The 23,077-nt window shown below is 37.8% G+C and overlaps 2 protein-coding genes across 4 annotated transcripts in view; one reads left to right on the top strand and one right to left on the bottom strand.

The window, feature by feature from the left end:
- LOC123880773 (ankyrin repeat domain-containing protein 29) overlaps positions 1 to 23,077 on the bottom strand; it is a 61,008-nt gene that overhangs the window by 8,324 nt on the left and 29,607 nt on the right. Inside the window, exons 2-8 of one of the 3 annotated variants that reach the window (XM_045929077.1) lie at positions 14,819 to 14,929; positions 11,546 to 11,644; positions 9,832 to 9,930; positions 9,279 to 9,377; positions 8,644 to 8,841; positions 7,910 to 8,005; positions 7,203 to 7,445 (exon numbers count right to left, since the gene is read on the bottom strand). In XM_045929077.1, the coding sequence (XP_045785033.1) occupies positions 7,239 to 7,445; positions 7,910 to 8,005; positions 8,644 to 8,841; positions 9,279 to 9,377; positions 9,832 to 9,930; positions 11,546 to 11,644; positions 14,819 to 14,929 (909 nt within the window). In that variant the 3' untranslated portion in view covers positions 7,203 to 7,238. Of the gene's footprint in view, positions 1 to 6,136; positions 7,446 to 7,909; positions 8,006 to 8,643; positions 8,842 to 9,278; positions 9,378 to 9,831; positions 9,931 to 11,545; positions 11,645 to 14,818; positions 14,930 to 23,077 lie in introns of those variants that run through there. The other 2 variants (XM_045929076.1, XM_045929078.1) reach the window with 2 other exon arrangements.
- LOC123880772 (lymphokine-activated killer T-cell-originated protein kinase homolog) lies at positions 1,002 to 6,376 on the top strand. Its single transcript, XM_045929074.1, has 5 exons — positions 1,002 to 1,230; positions 1,807 to 2,102; positions 2,426 to 2,621; positions 3,035 to 3,238; positions 3,672 to 6,376. Exons 1-5 carry the CDS (start codon positions 1,122 to 1,124, stop codon positions 3,821 to 3,823), a joined length of 957 nt encoding a protein of 318 aa, XP_045785030.1. The 5' UTR covers positions 1,002 to 1,121; the 3' UTR covers positions 3,824 to 6,376.

Below are 23,077 nucleotides of genomic sequence, written 5' to 3'. Positions count from 1 at the left end.
ATATGAAAATTATTGGCATTTTGCATAATATTATTATTACAGCAATAGGTACGAGTTCAATAGAGCCTATCAAGTATCAGACTAAAATATGGGGCTTATTGGTTTCCAAACTTTATGCATATTAAAAAAGTAGTAGGTTCAAGATTTTTAAGAAACTACAAATCAATTTCAACGTGCTTTAGGTAAACTATTTCTGTAGAGTCGTATTGCTCATTACTGAGGGTTGTGACCCCTTTCCATTAACCTCCAAAGCCCACCTAATCACCGACTTGGGTCAATGTTGCTTAACAATAGCAATTGATTAATGAGTGTTGTCACAGTACCTATTACTATATCTACTATTATTATTAAAATATGTCTTTTGCGTTGTCACAACTAGGTCTGCACTCCCCCTCACAGGTAAATTACCTATGGATAACTAGTTACTAAGAGTAGAAAAATAAACAGTGTAGCTAATTACCTAGCCTAGTCAACAATCAATAGACCTCCACTGCTGGGTATAGGTATTTTTTGGAGACCTCCACATTGCGGCGCAGTCTTGCGCCTGCCTGAATCCAGTGGCTGCAACTCGTAATAGTAATTTATGTCTTAGTCCACCAAACCTTCTTTCTTTCACCGTTGAATGGAATCAATATGGTCCACTCTCTCTGAAGAGTCCGAGGGTATAACCTAACCAATAAATAATCATACGAAATTGATACCTAGTTATCCAGTAAAAATATTTTATTATTGATTGGTCTTCAAAAGTGCCAATTGCTCGTAAAAAGTTAAACTTGTGCGTTTTTCTTTACAAAATATTAAAGCGAATTTTATTTATGTTTTCTACTAATTTATTTACAGTTCTTCTAGTAATAAAATTAAATTTATTTTTTAGAAGCAAGCTTAGCTAAAGCTCTTCTTAGAAGTTATCTAGAAGAATTGTAATTAGTTTTTGGACAAACTAATATGTCAATGTCAAGTGACGTCCATCTTATTGTCTGTCAAAATTTCCGTTATGTTGTCAAACATTCGAATTTCGAATTTGAAAATTACGGAACTTTAACCTTTGTTGTGAATTAAATTATTAATTCTTGTATTTTGTGAAAACGTGAATTGTTTTGTGAAATTTAAACTCCTCTACCATGTCTGAGTTCCGGACGCCAACTAGGACCAGGACGAAAGCTATCGACATCAATGGAACGATCACGATTCCTCCTTCACCGTTTCTCAACAGACTTGGCTATGGCACAGGTACCTATTGACATTTTTTCCATTTCTCTAGTAGGTAAATAAGCTGAAGACCACAGGTTAAGCAGTTGACAACTGTAGGGACTGCTCGAACAGTCGGAACTCAGACAAGATAATGTAAGATGTCTGGATGTGGCTGCTGCTCTTGGACTAATTTGATTTCATAATTGCTAAATCATAAAATCATTTCTTTTCACTAGTTACTACTATTGAAAAAGATGTGTTAATTTTATTTCTCTTATTAGCCCCCGACCCAAAAAGAGGGGTGTTATAAGTTTGACGTGTGTATCTGTCTGTGGCATCGTAGCTCCTAAACTAATGAACCGATTTTAATTTAGTTTTTTTGTTTGAAAGTTGGCTTGATCGAGAGTGGTCTTAGCTATAATCCAAGAAAATCAGTTCAGCCGTTTGAAAGTTATCAGCTCTTTTCTAGTTACTGTAACCTTCCCTTGTTGGGGGTGTTATAAATTTTTAATTTACACTTGTATTGCATTGATAGTCAATACAAATCTATAGTTTTGACAACTGAATATGTACCATTGAATCATGTACTTACTTAGTTATTATCTATTTGCATAGGTGTATCAGTGATGCAGCTAATGCGATCTCCTAAAGCGGGTCAGATACGTTCACCATGGGCGCTAAAAATGCTCAACAAGAGAGTGAAACCTAACAAAGTGTATACGGAGCGGCTGCAAGCAGAGGCGGAGCTGCTACAGCGCATGTCTCATCCCAACATAGTGGGTTTCCGGGCCTTTAGTAAGGGAAAGATCCTGTATTTGGGTATGGAGGCCTGTGACCTATCCTTGGGTGATATGATTGAGAAGAAATTAGATGACGACTGTGAGCCGTTCGCGCCTGAGAAGATATTGAAAGTAAGATCTTATGTTAGTTTCCTCAGACCCACAGCAGACTATCCTATCCTTTGAACTTTTAATTCAGCCTGGTACAATACTGCAGTCTTTAAAACTTATAAATCTAGTATTTACATCTTATTACTGAACATTAGGTAGTTTAATAGTAGTGTCCACACCAACACACCATCTCACCACATTCACGTTTGTTTGTTATTTTCTGTTATTCCATGTTTCCTTTTCGTAGAATGCCTGGAAGATATCACATCTTAGTGCTTATTGTACAGTTTTTTTATTTCATTTTTTTTAAATATTCATTCATAAAGTAGTATTTTTGTATTCAGGTGGCATTAGACATAGGGAAGGCCCTTGAATACTTGCATACAAAAATGCAAATCCTGCACGGAGACATGAAGTCCTACAACATCTTAGTAAATGGTGACTTTGTGGTGTGCAAGCTGTGTGACTTTGGAGTCACTCTTCCACTCGACCAGAATGGACAAGTTGACAAGGAAAAGGCAGGAAAGGCTGTTTATTTTGGTAATTTATAATTTTCTTTGAATATTAAGCACTAGAATCTAGATTATGTCTGGGACTTCATCCACATGGGTTTAAGTTTTCTACAAATCCCATAGAAACTTTGTTTTTCTGGAATAAAAAGTACCTAGTCTGAGCAGGTAGGAAGGCTGGTTCACATTATTCTAGTAACTAGTCAGTTTAGTATAAGATTTTATACCTCACCAGCGTTGATAGAATTCGATTGGTAATATAATAACTCCAGCATAAAATGGATCAAAATTCTTTGATTTAAAGTCATAAATTCAGTGCCTACTTTATCTTGTTTTAAAATACATAGACTGCTGAAATCATAACCCTTCCTTCTGGCTTTGCAGTAGTCGGGTAAAATGGATATGTTTAAGCTTGCCTAATGTTTTTTTTCATATGTATTCTAGGCACAGAAGCATGGAGTGCCCCAGAAGTGATAAATGGTGACATTATAACCAGTGCAGCGGACATCTGGCCGCTGGGGCTCACGCTGTGGGAGATGATGGCTCTCATGCCGCCACACAGCCAGAGTGAAGACGACACTCTCCACAACATGAGCATGGAGAGTCTTGATGAAGATAGTGTCATGGACATATTCTTTGAGAGATATGGTAGGTTTTGATTCATCATCATCATCCATTATCTCGACCCATCATTGTCCCACTACTAATCACAGGATTCCTCCCATAATGAAAAGGGCTTAAGCCATAGTCCACCACACTGGCCAAATGATAAGCGACACTATAACCAGTGCAGTGGATATCTGGGTACTACTAACCTACATGTTAGTGGTGACTAATCTACATTGCTGTAGACGAAAAATATTGTGTTTAATGTTTGATATCCTATATCGATACATCGAATATCGAGTATAATTAGATATCACACCAAGAGTATCAAAAGGAGTACAATTAAGTAAAAAACCTACTTTGAATAAATGATTTTGACTTTTGACTTTACTTTACTTTGATGTATCGAAAACAAAATATACAAACATTAATATTTTTTGTAAGTATATTGAAAATCCCTCATCCTGTCCTGCAGGCACGCGGCCGGCCGTGCCCGTGAATATATCGGAGAAGTCGTACGCTGGTCCTCTGACGCTGTTCTCCTGCTGCACCGAAGCCGAGCCGTGCCGCAGACCCGCCGCGCAGCACGTCGCGGCAACCGCAGAACACTTCCTAGCCGATATGTAGATAGGTGTAGCCCATCCAAAATAGAAAAGGGAACTCGTGGCCGCCATATTGGAATATATAGCTGGAAATATATTTCGATTCAAATTTCGCTATATATTATAGCGCTTATCGCGATATATTATTGGGAAAATAAATTAAATCATATTTTAAACAACTATATTCAAGTAACATAAATAAAAATTCAACAATGTAGGTAGTCCTTAAAAGTAGTAGTTAAAATACCTCGCTTCACTATTATACACTTACATGTGCCACAACTGTATACAAAATTGTGATTTATACACCTTACTATACAGTACATTATGTATATAGTATAAACTAGTGATGTGAAACAAATGTTCAAAAATATATTTGTGTTTTAATGATATAAGTATACTATAGTTTTCCATAATTGACTTAAAAGAGGAATAAATCTCAGAAACTTCGAAAAAAGGCGTAAGCGACGAGATTTGCCGGGCGCTTTAGATCTTCTGGAGTTAGGTTTTGCACTCTTATGATGATTTTATTGTCAGTTCGTTTCGTCTCCCTTACACATTTGACATTTGAGCGAGAAACAGCTACTTGTTTACCTTTTAAGTCAATTAAGGGAAAATAGATTATAAGTAGTACATAGTTTGAGATTATAGTTTATTTAACAGATCTTATTATTGCTAAGCTGGTGCATGATCAGAGACCAGGGTATTGCAAAAACAATACCCCACCTGGTGCAGTTGAGTAAAATAAAATAAAAATTGATTTTAATACTTAATTCAGACTTGGCGCTTTAGAACTTGTAAGTTTTATTGGCGCTTTATCTTAAAAGCTTTGCAATAAAATAGTTACTTAAACGTATTTGAATAGATATTGTAAAAACTTTAGTTATTTCATAGTTTTCTTTCACAAAAATCTTATATTAGGTCATTTAACTATAAATTGTAACTGCCCCTTGATTTCAGCGCAACCACATTGTAAAAAACAAGGTGATCCACTTTAAAACTTTTTATAGGTAACTTTTACCTGTATATGGACTTGCAAAAAATAATGCAAGTCAGTTCATTAAAAAAATACATAATTTGCAGTCGCATATAAAAGTGGACATAAATATATTTATTTACGTTGTAAAAAAATGTACTGTTTTAGTTTTAAAATATGTACTTTTTCGAGATTCATGGCGTAAGCTTTTCGACATTAGTCATCACATTATGAACTATAATGAGCTGTTTAATTGACTAGTTAACTGTGAGATTTAACTATTAGTACTTACTTAGATAGTAAAATAGCTTAAAATAAAAAGCACCGATGGAAAACAAGACCCTGACACCTATTATGAGTCAACTAAACAGGTCCAAGAACATATATTTTCAGGCTATTCAAAAATAAGATTTCTAAGATAACTAAGTACTGTACATACACACTGACAGGTGGCTTGCCTAATCGCCTAGTCTTGAAACTTTCAAGGATTTTATTACTGCAATAGCTTATAGTCAATAATGAGACAGTATGGCTGATTCTATTGTACAAAATCTCTAAACTTAATTGCCATGTCTTTGCTATCCTTTTCTGTAGGAATCAATGTGAAAGAGATAGCAATATCTTTAGACCTGTAAGTTTAGAGATTGTGTATAACAGAGTTATACACAATTATACATATACCAGCCACTCGATTGCGGTAGAATGACAGCTACAATGTCGCGATCGCAACCACCTCTGATTGGTTGACACTCGCTCACTATTGGCTACAATGCATTGTTGCAACAAGAATGCCATAAATTCAGCCAATCATTGCGATTGTAATAATGATAGATGCAGTTTTTCTGCAATCAAGCTGCAGAGTATGAGCCAAATATGATTACGACCGTCAAAGTGTGGCTATCACATTTTGGTGCTAGATCTATTTAGGAGTTAAGTTGCTAAAAGTCAAAAGCTTATGGAATATGCTCGGATAATCATAACAGATTATCATAACTAGACCCGTTATCTTGTTACACTCACAGATGTAAAAACAGAAATAAGGGATAAGATGGGACACTTATAAAATAGGTATTTTGTTAGTCCCCATTTTGTTTTTGGTAAATCTATACCTACTAATATTATAAAGAGAAAAGTTTTGTTTTTTTGTAATCAATTAATTATGTAACTATTGAACTGAATTTAATAATTCTTTCACCATTAAAAATCTCTAGAACTAACTTCTAGAAGTAACTTAGGCTTAAATCACTATGTACCGTGGACTTAATCGCGGACAAAAGCTAGTATATTATACATATGATGGTTATCATTTTTTTATATCTATCATAATAATTTTCTTGTTAGTTAATAATTATTGTGCCGTCATGTCCCTTACCTACCCCATGTCTGTTTTGATGTCTGTGAATGCAACAAGATAACAGAAAAGATAAAAAATTGTCTTTAAAGATTTATATTACTTGTACGAATTGACTGTATTCCTATACTATGAATATTTTTCAATATTAACCCCATTTTAAGCTCGATTAAGTTTTTTGTTACAAGAATCTAGGCGAGAAGCAAGCCTGTTATTTTATTTCTATTTAATACATTTCTATGTTTATAAAATATTGTTTTATTTACAACCCTTTCACGTTATTTTAAGTTTAATATACTTTTAATAAAAATATGGTTATTGTGTGAGGTATACATATAAGGCGATGGCTAACATGTGCTTATTTATTTGATATTAGATTAATTCATGTAAGTACTTTCTTGTATTATTGCTATCTCCTTTGATGGAAAGCAATGATGCAGTCTAGAAAGGAATGTGACAGTGGTACTGTTTCTGATCGCAACTGTGTATTTGCATCTTTTTCTTACCAATATAATAAGAGGAGGACACACAACTCAAGATATGACTGTCAAATCGTGTTTAAAGTAGAGTAGCACTATTTACAGCCTTTAAAATTCATTTTTCATCCTTTTTTAACAATATTAAAAAGAAAAAGATGCACATACCTACTCTAAATTTAGATTAGATAAAAACATCACAATATGAAAAAGCTGTAGGTAGTACAATAATATTAATCAAACAATTTTCTAGCAACTCGAAATTTAATTTAGAGAAACTACGTTGTTAGGGAATGTTTGTGGGATTTTCGTTTGAAGTAAATAACTATTATATAGGTATTTATTATAAGATTACTGCGAGCGGAGCGAGTATTTTGTGGAGAATAATTCTATAAAAGTTCTAAATCAATTAAAAAAATCGCGAGCGTAGCGAGCGTTAAGATTTTGTTCTATTGTGGAGTAGATGTGTTCATGTTTTCCAATTCTAATGGATTAAAAGATTGCAGCTAGTAACAATGGGACTCGATGGTAAAAAAAAATCGATGAATTTCCAACGTAACACACTCTGACCCTTGAGGTTGAAGAGGAGGAGGTTGAGATTATGATGAAGCTGGTGTTACATAGTATGTGTTATATATCACGAGTGTTCCAGCTGCTTGAGATAGGCGACCACGTCCCGCTTGCCCGCCTGCGCCGCCACCTGCAGCGGGGTGAGGCCGGCCGCGTTGCGGAGAGTGGTCACCGCCACCACGTCGTTGCCGGCGGCCACGCGGCGCCGCGCGAGGAGGCGCACGCACGCCAGCTGACCGAACATGGCGGCGCCATGGAGAGCTGACTGACCGTTCTGTGAATACACAAATGCATTGGTATTATCTACAGGTCCACTATATAAAAACCGGTCAAGTGCGAGTCGGATTCGCGATCCATTTCAAACCAGTATAGTAAAAAATTATCGCTCCAACAGCTGTACAAAACTGCAAGTTGATGAGGGACAGCGCCATCTTGATGTGATTTATTAAACTAATTATTTGGTCGTGAACATTTTTTGTGATCCTAACCTTTTCACATTTTCAGATTTTTGTCTTTACTTGTGCCATAAGATTACCTGCCAAACACGATTCTAGGTCAACAGGAAGCTCTCCTACAGGTATTGATTCCCTTGGCGGTTCTTGACAGACATACACACAGACACAGACAGGCAACAAAGTGATCATACAAGGCTTACTTTTTTTGATTTTTACTTGAGATACGGAACTCTGAGAACTCATTTTAAGCTTAAATAAATAGGTAAACAGCAATGGCACTAACCGGTAATATGCCCAAGTTGGGCTTATATTTCAGCAACTCCGCCACCACGGCGGCGTGTCCCTTGTGTGCCGCCTTGAATAGTGGAGTGGCGCCGTCCTGGAAACGGGAAAACATATCATCATCAACCCATCGCCGGCCCACTATTGAGCACGGGTCTCCTCTTAGAATGAAAGGAAAAGGCGCTTGCTAAGTGCGGATTGGTAGACTTTATACACCTTTGAGAAGATTATGGAGAACTCTCAGGTTATTATACAGGTTTTCTCACGATGAAAACCGTCACCATTAAAACAAGTGATATTTAATTACTTAAAACGCACTTAACTCCGAAAAGTAAGAGGTGCGTGCCCGGGATTGAATCTGTGCGCGAACTTAAACCTGTTCCTTGCATTATTGGAGTCACAACTATTTCTGGTCCCATAACCTGTCGTATTATTGGTGCTACAATCATTTCTGGTCCCATAACCTGTCACTATTACTTCTATTCCCATAATGTGTCGCATTATAGGTGTCACAACTAGTTCTGGCCCCAGAACCTGTCTCATTGTTGGTGTTACAACTATTTCTGGTCCCATAACCATTATTACCGATGGACCGATGACCTGAAGAAGGTGGCGGGGAGCGGGTGGATGAGGAAGGCGGAGCACCGTGTTTGGTGGCGCGCTCTTGGAAAGGCCTATGTTCAGCAGTAGACGCTTACAGGCTGATGGATGGAACCATTATTAGAGTTCTATTACCTGTCTCAGCTTGTCCACTTGCGCCCCCGCGGCTAACAACGCCCGGGCTACACGTTGGTGTCCGCACTGCGCCGCGATCCACAGCGGCGAGGCGCGGTCGCTACGTGCGGCGTCCACACTCGCGCCGGCCGACAGTAACGCGAGGCAGACTTCCTCGTGACCATTCTGTGCTGCTATGAATAGGGGGGTGGCTTTGTCCTGGAAATTACAATCAAAACCCAAATCAACTAAGTATACAAGATAATATAATCCATACTTTGTAATATTATAAATGCGAAAGTATGTCTGTCTGTCTACTGGCTTCCAGTCAACAGTTTAACCGATTTTGATGAAATTTGGTACAGAGTTAGCTTATATCCCGGAGAAGCAAAAAGGTTACTTTCATCTCGGAAAATCAAAGAGTTTCCACAGGATTCTTCAAGGCTCTTCCGTTTAACCAATTTATATGAAAGGTTCAGAGGTAGCTTGCGTCCCGGAAATTGGCACAGGTAACTTTTTATCCCGAAAAAACATAGTTCCCGTGGGATTTTTAAATCCTAAATGCACACGGACGAAGTCGCGGTCATCATCTAGTATATTATAAAAAACTTTAATTGAAGTTATGGCGCGGGTAAAGCTAGTGATGTATAACTAACCTTCATGCAAGAGTTGACATTAGCTCCCCTGCGGATGAGCTCCTCAACCACGGGCAAGTGGCCGCACTGACACGCCACGAACAGCGGGGTGCCGCCGTCCTGAAATGCATTCACGAATGTGATTTTATAACGCACTGCAAAACTCATGTTGTTGATTTTTTATCACACTAATATTATAAAAACAAAAGTTTGTGTGTATGTGTATGTGTGTATGTTTGTTACTCCTTCACACAAAAACCACTAGACGGATTTGGCTCTTTGGAATGAAGATAGATAATATCCTGGATTAACACATAGGCTACTTTTTATCCCGGAAAATGAAAGAGTTTCCACAGGATTTCGAAAAACCTAAATCCACGAGGGCGAAGTCGCGGGCATCGGCTAGTAGGTAAATGATAATTTCTTTAGGCACGTGGGGCGATTTTCAGATGGGGAAAAAACTTCAAGATCGCACCAGTGACATGCTAATTTTATTAGCTTTTTAAGTGATACTGTGAGTTTAACTTAGAAATGAAGTGAGCCTGGCCTAGTAGGTAGTAAGATTTAAACTTACCGTGCTGGGCGCGTCGATGGCGGCGCCGCAGTCGAGCAGTAAACACGCGATGTCGAGGAAGCCACCCTGTGCTGCGAAGAACAGTGCGCTTGTCCCTGTCTGACACACAACCACACTTACGCATACCAATAATATCCTTCTTGAACTTTCAATTGTAGTACAAATACTTTGAGAGGAGAAGCGCTCTTTGATCTTCATTATCTCTCTCGTATTCAAAAATATTTTTTTGTTGTTTCCGACATCATTTCGATACCTTTAACTAAAATTGGAGAAGCTTCGAGATGCTTGAGCTTGTTCAATATTTATTTCTCAATGCTTGAAGATCAAAGTCATTTCGAACAGTGCATGTTACCAGTGATGATTATAATTGGATCCGAGACATGGTCGCTAACTATGGGCCTCATAAGAAAGCTCAGGAGAACTAGAATAATCGATATAGCGAATTGCGAAACTGAAGTGGCAATAGGCAGGCCACATAGTTCGAAAAATTGATCGATACCCACTAGGAGGGCAGACGACATCAACAGAGTCGCCGCTGGGTTCAGGCGGCGCAACAGCGTGGCGTGTGAAAACCCCCACAGGAGACCTACCTATGTTTCCCGCAGTGAAAATCCAAAGTTAATATCATTTTCGTATAAATAATTAAGGTTAAATCCAAAATTCCCTCCTCTAAAGTAAACAAATATAGAGTAAAACTTAATTAAAGCCAAACACACATCAATACACCTAAATTATTAACCCGGTTTACATTCAGATTACAAGTGAGTCAAGAAGTGGTATATATTTCGCAAAGTAATCGCTATGAAAGCAGCTCATTCATATAAAACGCGAATTGCAGTGATGAAAAGAGCCATAAGCGAGCGCTCCACAAAATAGGTGCTTGACAAGCTCGCTACGTTATTCAGGGCTTTCCACACAACAAAGGGGAATTTTTGAGATGAGAACGCCCTATATTATTGCTTCTTTGTGGAGGAAATTGCTCTTTTTACAATGTTTTCAGGCACATGTATGTATGTGTCTTTATTCCATCATAACTTCTAAATTCCTTAATCGATTTGGATAGGTATATCGCTATTAGAATCCTTACATTTACGGTTATGAACTTTTTGAAAAAAATATCAATATAGCGGCTGTGTTAAATTAAGCGGCTGTACATGGTTTATTACTTTGTGGTTTGTTTTTTTTTTGGTTTTTATTTTTTTTAATTATTCACTTCTTCATTGAACATCTATAGCAAATGTCAAACAAAGGACATCACCCACGGCGACTATTTGTAGCTCCCGTCTGTAGTACCCGCTCGTATCTTGAACACGATTCTGATTCGTGGGCAAAAGTATAACAAGTGTAAATTAAAAATTTATAACAACCCCGACAAGTGAAGGTTACAGTAACTAGAAAAGAGCTGATAACTTTCAAACGGATAAACCGATTTTCTTGGGTTATAGCTAAGAACACTCTCGATCAAGCCACCTTTCAAACAAAAAAAACTAAATTAAAATCGGTTTATTAGTTTAGGAGCTACGATGTCACAGACAGATACACAGATATACACGTCAAACTTATAACAACCCTTCTTTTTGGGTCGGGGGTTAAAAAGTACGGGCTAGCGACGCATCAGTACTTTATCGTAAGCTTTTTGCAGCTGTGTCAGACAGTCGCGGTGGGCGATGTCCCTAAGATTTATTAGGGGTTCAGGTAAGACCGTCCTACATACCGTCCTGCAGCAGGCGGGGTCGGCACCCTGCGCCAACAGCTCTCGCACGCAGTCCGTGTGCCCCATGGCCGCCGACAGGATCAGCGGCGTGGTGCCGTCCTGCAAAATACATACAAGAACACTGTTACTAAAGTTGGAGTCAGGTACAGCTGGTCACTAAAACCCTAAGATGAATAGTTAAATCTGGGAACTTGTACAATTTGACCCAGTGAATTGCATTCTTCCAAGCTCAGGTCTGGTCAGAGGGAAGCTTCGGCCTTTATAAGTATAGCCATGCAATTTAGCATTCCAATACGATCCTACATAGAATTGATGGGAAATACGGATTTCTATGAGCATTTTATCTTTATGCAAACAGCAATTTTCTTTCCTGATTCTTGGTTCCTCAAAGATCCCTATTATGGACTGTATCATTACTTATGCTACCACTAAGAGAAGTCGCGGTCAAGCACATAGGTACATGTCATCGAAAATCATTTGAAAAGCACGTGCAAGCTTTCAAGGTCAACTAACGCATATCCAAAGGGGCACAAAAGCTTGAAGAAAATCTGATTGCCGCGGGCTTTCTGTGCGTTGCGTAACCGATTGCGATGCCAGTTGTCGGTCGATAACTCATAGCCCGCTATAACAATTACGATCTGTGAGTGCTTGGCGCAAGATGTAAGAGGATCATTAACTGTCTTCTATAATCATCATCATCTGATCAATCAACCATTGCCGGCCCACTACTGAGCACAGGTCTCCTCTTAGAATGAGAAGGAACTTTAGGCCATAGTCTACCACGCGGAGACGACAACATTATGCAGAACTCTCAGGCACGCAGATTTCTTCGCGATGTTTTCCTTCACCGTTGAAGCAACAAGTGATATTTAATTTCTTAAAACACATAAAACTTCGAAAAGTTAGTATTATATCTATATTCCATACTAATATTATAAATTGGTACCAAATTATTTGCCTGCCTATCTTTCTGTTACCTTTTCACGGCCTATCCATTTAACCGATTATGACGAAATTTGGTGCAGGGATAGCTTGCATCTCAAAGATGGGCATCCAGTAAAATCAAAGAGTTCCCACAGGATTATTAAAAACATAAAACCACGTGGCCATAGTTGTGGCCGCATTAAGTACCTCTTAATATTTATTTTAATTACAAATCTTAATTTCACACTCACATTGCAAAAGCTACCTTTGGTAAAAGGATTCTGTTTATTGGGTTTGATCGAGCTAAGGTGTGTAGTGTGTGGTAGACCTAAACACTGAGTATTCAAGAGGTTTCTAGTTAAAAAGAAAGAGGCTTTACTTGACAGAGCAATTTGCAAGAAAAAATCATTCTACATTCCACAATTGCAAGGCTCAAAGCTCCTCTCTTAAGAATACTCCAGTGTCAGAGTGAAACGTGCGTGGAGTGTAAGAGGATCTGAGTGACGTTGGGTGGTGTGGTAAGTACTGGTTGCTTTACATGCAATTTAATTCCCGTTTTGAAATAAAAAAGACAATTTAACTCAAGGTTGGTGAGGCATATACAAAACCGCTTGCGCTAGTAACTTGATTCTAAATAGCTAACGAAATAAATGACCAAAAAAACTTGAAAGTGGAGCACTCTATTTTTGTACAATCTTTGTGATAGATTGATTTCGGTTGCATATAATATGGAACTTAATATTAATATTGTGTATCTAGTTTGATTTTCTTTACGATAAGTTCACAAGATTGCGCTAGTCTAATGATTGTGATTTCTTCTAATGGCAAATGATGATGAAGTCTAAGATGGAATTGATTATGCAGAATCATCATGATCAACCCATCGCCAGCCCACTACTGAACACGGGTCTTGTCTTAGAATGAGGAGGGTTTAGACCATAGTCGGTCCCGCTGGCCCAGTGCGGTTTGGCAGACTTCAACATCTATGAGAACATTATAGAATATTATTGACAGCTATCAGACATGCAGGTTTCCATAGCAAGCAAGCAATTACGATATTTTTCATCTCTCTCCTCATAAATATAAATCTGCAATTAGGGACATTATATCCAAAACTGACTAGCTTCACTAGTCAGTTTTGTTTCGTTTTTGTTTTTGTTTTTGCTTTATTATTTATGTAATTTACCTATTTTCTGTTTTTTTCCTTCTTATACCCGGCTATTGTGTGTTTTAATTTTGTGATAACTTTTCGTTGGAGACTGTTGTGGTGTGTGTGCTTTGTATTTGTGCTACCTTTTGTTTATTTTTAATACTGTTTGTCTCCATAAAAAATAAAAAATAAAAATAAATAAAATATTGAATTGCTTAAAACGCACATAACTATACGAAAAGTTAGAGGTTCCGGATCGCAACCCTGACTTTCCGAAATGAAAGCGGATGTCTTAACCACTAGATGACTAGACTATCAAATCACTATATCACTATATAAAAAGTTGGATTACTTAGCGCACTTGGTCATAAATCATCATCTCTAATGTTTCCTCTCACGAACACATCATTAACCTAAAAACGGCTTCAATTCTATTACGAAACGCGCTGATGAACATAAATAGGACCGATGTTTACAAACACTAAAGAGGCGCATTGACTTTTAAAGGATTAAAATCATGAAGAATAAACACATTTAGGAATATAGTCGATTATGAATTTAAAGCTGAAAAAATATGGAAGTACCTACAGGAACAAAAAAAGCTACGCAAAATTTAATATGCAGAATTTTTGGGTCGATTGCATATACCCGAGGTATACAATAGAATAAAGAGATAGAAGGTTTAATTACAGTTTTCCCTTTAGAGCATGGCTCTTAAAGGGAACGTAAAACGAAAGGGTGAGTTCAACGATCGAAGGGGGTATAACACTGTTAATGGGGTCGCAGATTGGGCGCGACCTATATCCCGTAATTGGTTTCTACTCGGTATCGTGATGTAACGTATCTTTGAGGAAGGTACAGTGAGCACAGCCATTTAAAAAAAATTATAAATAGACTATTTGGCAAAAGATTTACAGGTAAGTGATAATGCAGCACTAATTGGAGCGCGCTTGTCCAGAAAATGTCTTATCACTTTGGTTAGAAGGTCTGATTGCAGCCAAGCGCTACTCTATAAATTAAAAAAATAAATGGGCGTCTTAAACAGTGTTCCGTATTACAAAGTACAAACCATGAGAAATACCAAAGTCCAGCAACAGCTTAGAGGAAAGTGGTGAGTCCCCATAGGCATAAAAGACGTACAGATCCTTGAGATTCCCGTACAGCCACTATTAGTAGACAGAAGTGGTTGGATGACTCACCCTGTCTCTGGAGTCAATGTGCACCTTCCCCGTGTCCAGCAGTCGCTTGAGCCGCTCGCAGTCCCCCCGGAGAGCCGCCAGGTGGAACTGCACATCCGTGCGAGATTCTTTCTGCAACAATACACAACAAACTGTAATTACAAGTGGACAGATTCTAATTAAGTAGATTGTAGAGTTTATGACGGTCACATACTACATAATATACAGCACTAGGAAAAATTTTGGACTTGAAAACCTAGCAGACAGACAGACACACTTTCGCATTTACAATATTATAAGTAAATAAGTAATAAATAAAAATTATGTATAAGTTTTTATTTTTTACTTTTTTTAACTTTTTAATGAAAATATTACAATAAAACTTAAAGCTAGCCTTATCTAATTACTATACAAATCATGCCCGCGTGGAATGGTGCCAAGAATACTGGCTGCATTTTCGCGTTGGACAGTCAGGCTGATCCGTTGCGCAAAAAATGAGCCAACCCTGTATAAGTAAATAATAAGTATATAAGTATGGATAACTAGTATCTGCGATATTTCCCATACCGATTTTCCCGTCAATTTCGATATTGGGACCTTCAAAAGAAGAGTGAATAGGCCTATAATAATGAATAAGTGACCTTCTAGGCAGGTGCTCTCACTATTTGGTTATGGTAGTTATTAAAAAAAAACACAGAGAGGAAATCAAACAATTATTTTAGGCACAAAATCATTTTATCAGTACAATTGAACTGCTAGATATCGTCAAATTCACTGCCAAGTTCAATATAAACAAGCCAACAAGACGGCGGGGCGCAATCAGGTTAATCCGATTGAGCGAAAAGCGTGTCAGTTGCTCGTTAACAGTTCACACGTATATTATCACATCCCAGCGTGTTATCAATCAGCATGACGCCCATCAGGGCTATCTCAGCATCGCCATCATCATTATCAACCGATAGACGTCCACTGCTGGGCATAGGTATTTTGTAGGGATTCCCACATGCCACGATGTTGCCCCGCCTGAATCCAACGGGTTTTCAAGGGTTCCTTACCTACAGCAATTTTTAAATTTGGGACATCGAATTTTAAATGAACTGCGGATAAAAAAGAAAAACCTACGAAGAACCGACGTCCTGCAGACAACAAGAAAAGTTCAAGCAGTTGAGACTTCACCATGATCGCCGGTATACTACTGAGCACAGGTCGTCCGAGAAGGGTTTAAGCCAGAGTCCACCACGCTGGTCAAGTGCGGATTGGCAGCCTTCGCGCACTTTTGAGAACATTATAGTGAACTCTCAGGCGTGCAGGTTTCCTTCCGATTTTTTCCTTTACTTATAGGTTCTTGTCATAATATTATTAATTGAAAAGCGCTAACGCAGAGTTTCCTTCCCGATAAGAAGGGCATTCCGTGATTCCTAACTAGTGGTAGGTACATTCTGTGAACGATTCAAAAGCACTTGTGAAAGTTTATTTGATTAAAAAATTGTTCTATTCTATTCACATGGCACATTATATTCTACCGTTACGTTATGTGAACTAATAGGTCCGCAATCATTGAAACCGCAGGGGACAACCCTGGCAACAACTGTAACATATAACTGTTTATGTGTCTGTTCCCGCACGCCGTTCACGCGAAACAGACATTACTTTAAACGCGAAAAGTTAGATGAGTCAAATTGGCCATTTATCTTTGTTTCAAACAGAACTAGGTATCTTGTCTAGTTCGCTTTAGTACCATAAAGAAACGCACATGGATTTCGTTGTTAAAATCTTAGGCAGGACATACCTCCTACTGTCCAAATTGCATATTTCATCCATACAAAAGGATTGATTGACTGACGTTTAAATTTAACCGCTGATTCTAGAAACTTAACATTTTGCATGTAGTTTTCTGTAGTTTAAGTGAAGACGGGGCAAGTCGTTTTGTATTACTGTACGGTATCTAGTGTTAACAACTACCTCAAGATGCTGCCTTATATCATGAGTCATAGACATCTAGACCTATATCAGATTAATTATTATTATTTATAAATAATTGGCGGGAATGGATTATAAATCACATTTAGTTATTAACTATTTAGATCAATACATATTGTGTCGTATTTTACATTTAGCTGATATAATTGTTACGTTAATTGTCTATTACATCACCTTGGTTTACCTCTGTGGTAATTTGTCAAATAGCTACCCGAAAACTAGTACCTACCTACCTTAAAAATATATCTGTAAAACTGATAGAAATAGCGAAGGAATCGAATAAAGACGGGTATTGAGAAATAATAATTGTAAGCGAAAACTATTCTCAAAAATACAGTGAAGTGAAATTGGAAAGTGTTTATTATTCAAATCTGTCCCTATACTTCTGCAACAGTCAGAAGTGGGATCACAAGAAGAGAAGAGAGCAGAACATTGAAGAACGTGAAAAGAAAATTTTTTTTTTCTTCTCTTCTGAAGACACCACGCCTCTCTTAGAAAATAACATCATGGGCCTATATCGACGCAAACTCATCTTCAAGATGCGACCCGAGAACTGCCCTGTGTATTATAATATCAGGGGACTTGAAGTTGAAATACCTACGAGCAAAATTACGGTCTACCAATACCAGAAGCCCTACTTACTTTATTAAGGGTACCTACATCATCGAAAAATTATAGAAGCAAAATTACGGTCTACCAATACCAGAAGCCCTACTTACTTTATTAAGGGTACCTACATCATCGAAAAATTATAGAAGCAAAATTACGGTCTACCAATACCAGAAGCCCTACTTACTTTATTAAGGGTACCTACATCATCGAAAAATTATAGAAGCAAAATTACGGTCTACCAATACCAGAAGCCTTACTTACGTTATTAAGGGTACCTACATATCATCATCGGAAAATTATAGAAGAATCTACTACTTCGACGCAGGCTTCAAGATGAAGAGAAGGGGAATAAAACTTTACTACGTCTTCGCCACGCGGGGACAAGAAGAGCAGCTGTAATCTACTGACGGGCTAGCCACCACTCGCCGCAACGTGCTAGCCGCCACTCGCCGCACCGTGCCAGCCACCACTCGCCGTACCGTGCTAGCCGCCACTCGCCGTACCGTGCTAGCCGCCACTCGCCTCGCCGTGCCAGCTGCCACTCGCCGCGCCGTGCCAGCTGCCACTCATCGCACCGTGCCAGCCACCACTTGCCGCACCGTGCCAGCCGCCACTCGTCCTTCTGTGTCGCCATAGCAACAAAGTCGAGCATACCCGCACCCGGTGAGTCGTTTTAGGTATATTCACTCTAACCATCAATTTTCTGAGCATATGCAAATGCCTCTCAAAATAAGGGGTGTTTTTTATTGAGGTATAGAACTTTAAGTTGGCATCACTTTTTTAACTGGCGGCCATTTTGTCAGCTGTCAAGTGATTAATATTTAGTTTGGTTTGCCATTTCATCATGAACAGGTTGACAAAAGAACAACGCTTGCAAATCGTGCAAATTTATTTCGAAAATAATGGTTCAGTTCGCGAAGTTTACCGCAAGCTCCGTCCATTTTATGGTCGACATAATCGTCCATCAGAGCAATTAATTCGGTTAACCATGGATCGTTTTCGCACTACGTTTACTCTATGTGATAATACGCATCCGCAGAGACGTCGAACAGTGCGCACCGAAGAAACAATTGCCGCTGTAGAGCAAAGTGTTGAAGAGGACCCGAATGAATCGATTCGCCACCGTGCACAGCAATTGGAGCTTTGTCCATCAACTTTATGGAAGATTTTGCGCAAAGATCTTGGCTTGCGACCTTACAAGATCCAGCTTGTGCAAGAATTAAAGCCGCGAGACCATGCAATGCGTCGTGATTTTGGTGTATGGGCCGAAAATGAGATTGATCTCGATGCTGATTTTCATCGCAAAATTTTGTTCAGTGATGAGGCTCATTTTTGGTTGAATGGCTACGTCAACAAGCAAAATTGCCGCATTTGGAGTGAAGAGAATCCACATGAGACCCTTGAGACGCCATTACATCCACAAAAACTGACTGTTTGGTGTGCTCTATGGGCTGGTGGAGTCATTGGGCCATACTTCTTCCGAAATAATGCTGGAGAGTCAGTTACCGTTAATGGAGACCGGTATAGAGCCATGATAACCGACTATTTTGTTCCCGAATTGGATGGCATGAATGTGGATGAGTTGTGGTTCCAACAAGACGGCGCTACATGCCACACAGCGCACGTCACAATCGATTTATTGAAGGAAACATTCGATGAGCGCATAATTTCGCGGAATGGACCTGTCAATTGGCCACCAAGATCGTGTGATTTGACACCATTGGATTATTTTCTTTGGGGATATGTGAAGTCGCTCGTCTACGCCAACAAACCAGAAACGTTAGGGGACTTGGAAGCCAACATTCGTGGCGTTATTGCCAACATACGGCCCCATATGCTCGAAAAAGTGGTTGAAAATTGGACCTGTAGAATTGGCCTTATTCGAGCCAGCCGCGGCGGCCACATGCCCGAAATCATATTTAAACGTTAATGGCATAAAATTATCCTTCCAATAAAGCCAAATTGATGGACATTAAAACGATTTTCTTGTGTTTTATTTCAATTCGAAGTTCTATACCTCTAAAAAAAACACCTATTATTAACATTAGTGCAGATAGAATATTTGCCTGCCCACATTGATACTGGAAGTTAATTTTTCAAATGATTTGATAATACCATAAGTATCTAAAGTTTTCATCATAGAGGAGGTTTTGGGTGCGCATACATACAATCACTTAGCAGATTATGTAAAAAATGTGCATGCGTGTGTTATAACAGAAAAAAATAAGTATCTACTTAATTGTGATCTCTGCGATGTAGGCCAATTCACTTAGCAACAGATCGTATGGCATTGAATGAGTGAAATATCGATTTTGTCAAACTACCATCGTTAGATAAATTAATAATTTTAGGTATATCATCAAATCATTTTTTTTTGTGAGATTATTATTTACAAATTAAATAACCTGTATACGCGTTATTAAGTAGGTACTCCAAACACCGCTAATCCTGTGGAATGAATTGAATCACAAAAATTCTGGCAACCGCCTCTACCGCCATAGCTCAGTGTGCTGATTAATAAAGTATATACAAATACAAAATACAAAAATATTTATTTCGTTAAAATAATTTTACAGAGAACACATAGAAATTAGGACCATCCCAGTAAGTGCCTAGAATTGCTACTAGTACTTGTGGCAGACGGCCCCGCTCTTCCATAACATCTTTTACAATTGAAATAAATGAGTAGTTTCTAATAGTAAGTAATATTCTAACTTGTGACAAAATAATTTAAGCTATTTCATTTCTGGAGGTGTTAACCGCATTGAAATATGTAGGTATACAACTTATGAACGTAGGTGATGAAGCAGACTCTGTACTAGTCCAAAAATTAAAGGCTCATGTCTAAATGTAATTACTCTGATTTGTTAGGATAAACCGCAACTAGCGATGGCTATCAGTTCACCATGGTACTTTAAAATGTGAGGATAAAATGTTAATAATTTAATCCTTAGCTAACTTTAGTGACTGTGTGACCTATTCATGCTAACGGGTGAATGACTCCCCAAATATCTATATAAATAAGTCTGTGTGAATTATGCAAATTAAAGACTGTATGACAAACCCAATGAGAGTAAGAAAAACAGCAATACTCCAGCCAAATAATCTTAATGTACATAATTAAATTTATAAAATTAATTATAATAGAGATTACTAGATGATACCTAACCAGAAAGACCAGAAAATAGAGCCAGATTAACCTATATCGGAAACTTAATTTTTGATAGTGCCAGTATGTACTGAACTTATTTTTAGATAAATGTATACTTACCTACTATTTTCATAGTTAAAAACAAATCATTTACACAATTGGGAACACTTTGATCGACAATTGAATTTATAAGATAATGATGTAATGGTGACAATTAATTGCATAAATTCAAAATTAAGCGAGGATTCCAAACGCGCCTAGGCTAGGTCTGAGTAGAGCCTACAACAAACTGAGCTACTAGTTTTATTTTATTTGTTTTTGACAAATCATATATACTAAAAATGGGTACTTATATAAAAGAGACTATTGTACCAAACTACGTTAACTATTGGCTAGTGTAGTACATGGAATTCAATAATAGGATTATGTAAAGGTCAGAAGTTTATAAGTAACAGTATGATAGGTTTAATTTATTTTATTTTACGAATTATAGGAAGACAATTTGTTCGAATGCTGAAAGACTGTATCAATCATTATTACAATCTCAATCGCTGTGATTGGTATTCTTATCTCAACAATGCATTGACATAGCCGGAAATGAGTGAGCGTCGACCAATTAGAGGTGATTGCGATTGTGACATTATGACCTTATTTTGCCGTAAACGAGCTAGGACGTCGTAACGTCAAAGCATAAAATTTAACTTATTGATTTACTTAATAAGAAACACTTAAAATATACATATTCTACATTTATTAAATACATAACACTATAACTACACATATTATAGAATATATAACCTAGATAATATCGTATATCGATAACCTACTAAAAACAACAGTTATTAATTTTGAAACGAAAGAAAATCTTATGATATTACTAAAACAGTAAATGCTGATTAACATCAAGATAATGTCTGAATGTCTACGCTAAAGATATTTTTGAGTATCTTCACTTAAAGAAATAAGTGACTTCCCTAACAGAACGTCTGTGTGACTTCAGTAACGAAACATCTGAGTGACTTCCCTATCTGAATGTTTGAGTGAAATCCATAACGGAACGCATGTATGACTTCCGTAACGAAACGTCTGAGTGAATTCCCTGACAGGACGTCTAAATAACCTCTGTAGCGAAACATCTGAGCGACTTTCGTAACGAAAAGTCTGAGTGATTTCCGTAACGAAATGTCTTGGTAACTTTCGAAACAAAGTGACTTCTTCTTAAAAAAAATATGTCAACATCGAGAGTGAAGATTGATAAAATACAACAATAGATAATGTAGTAAAAGAGGCTAGTAGACTCAAGAGTCAAGACTACTTTACTTTATTTTCACTACCGTTGATAAGCATTACAGTAAATAACATCCTCTTCTTGTTAGCCCTTATTTATCCATTGTTAGACATAAGTAGGTCTCCTCACGTACACGCCATTCTTCTGAATGCTGGGTGAGCTTCCTTCAAGTTTTCCCCGCAAGCTTGGTGATGTCGTCGGACCAACAGTATGGTTGTCTTCAGTAAATATAGTATGTTTCAAAAATACAAAAGTCATGAATAAAATAAAATATTTTTTTTAAACTTATGTCTAAAGCTCTATATGCCCTAATTAATTACTAATTAACTTTTGACATGGATGGCCCATTAATGGAGTAATAGTATTTTATAAAATAAGAAATTCCTTTTGTTTGCATTCTGGTATCTAATATTATAAACTGAGACATGATAATATTTGCCAACTATCTCAAGCCTTGGTAACTTTATAAATTCTCAAATAGTGCGGATAAGTGCTAAAAGACATTCTTTCATTTTCGAAATTGCTCTCCTAGATGCCTTGTTTTGTATCAATCCTGTTTCTTGTTTCTTGTGGAAATAAGATTTGTTCTCTCGTACTTATGCTTTATTCTGTTCCTTATTCCTCATAGAAATTCACCTTCTGAGTAAAAAAAATGCATTTTAAGTACAATGTCTGTACCTACTTTGAGGCATATCCTTAGAATATGTCTGTGAGATCTTCCTATGAATAATCCGTATGAAATCACAAAGAAGACCGCATGACCTATGCAACGAATCTGAATGAGCTACTTATTCGACGCACTCTGTCACCTACGCAAATAATCTGGGATACCTGCACAAATGGTCTATAAGACCTACATAATGAGCCTGTGTGACCCAAGCAACAAGTCTGTGTGACCTGTGCAACGAGTCTGAGTGACCCAAGCAACGAGTCTGTGTGACCTGTGCAACGAGTCTGAGTGACTTACGCAACGAGTCAGTGTGACCTACACAACGAGTCTGTGTGACCTACGCAAACGGTCTGTGTGACCTACGCCACGAGTCTATTTTGCTTATCAAGTCTATTTACTACTTATAATATATACCTATTATAATATCTGTGTGACCTTTCAATGATAAAAATTTATGCTGCATGATTTATTCAAAATGGGAAAAATAAAGGTATATACTACGTATGTACAAAATGATTTGAAAGTACCAAAAATAAACTCTGCTAAAACAAAACCCTCTGCCGACCTGTTAATATCTAG

The sequence above is a fragment of the Maniola jurtina genome, chromosome 3 (genome assembly GCF_905333055.1).
Source record: "Maniola jurtina chromosome 3, ilManJurt1.1, whole genome shotgun sequence".
NCBI lineage: Eukaryota > Metazoa > Arthropoda > Insecta > Lepidoptera > Nymphalidae > Maniola > Maniola jurtina.
This window is presented reverse-complemented; position numbering and strand designations above follow the sequence as displayed.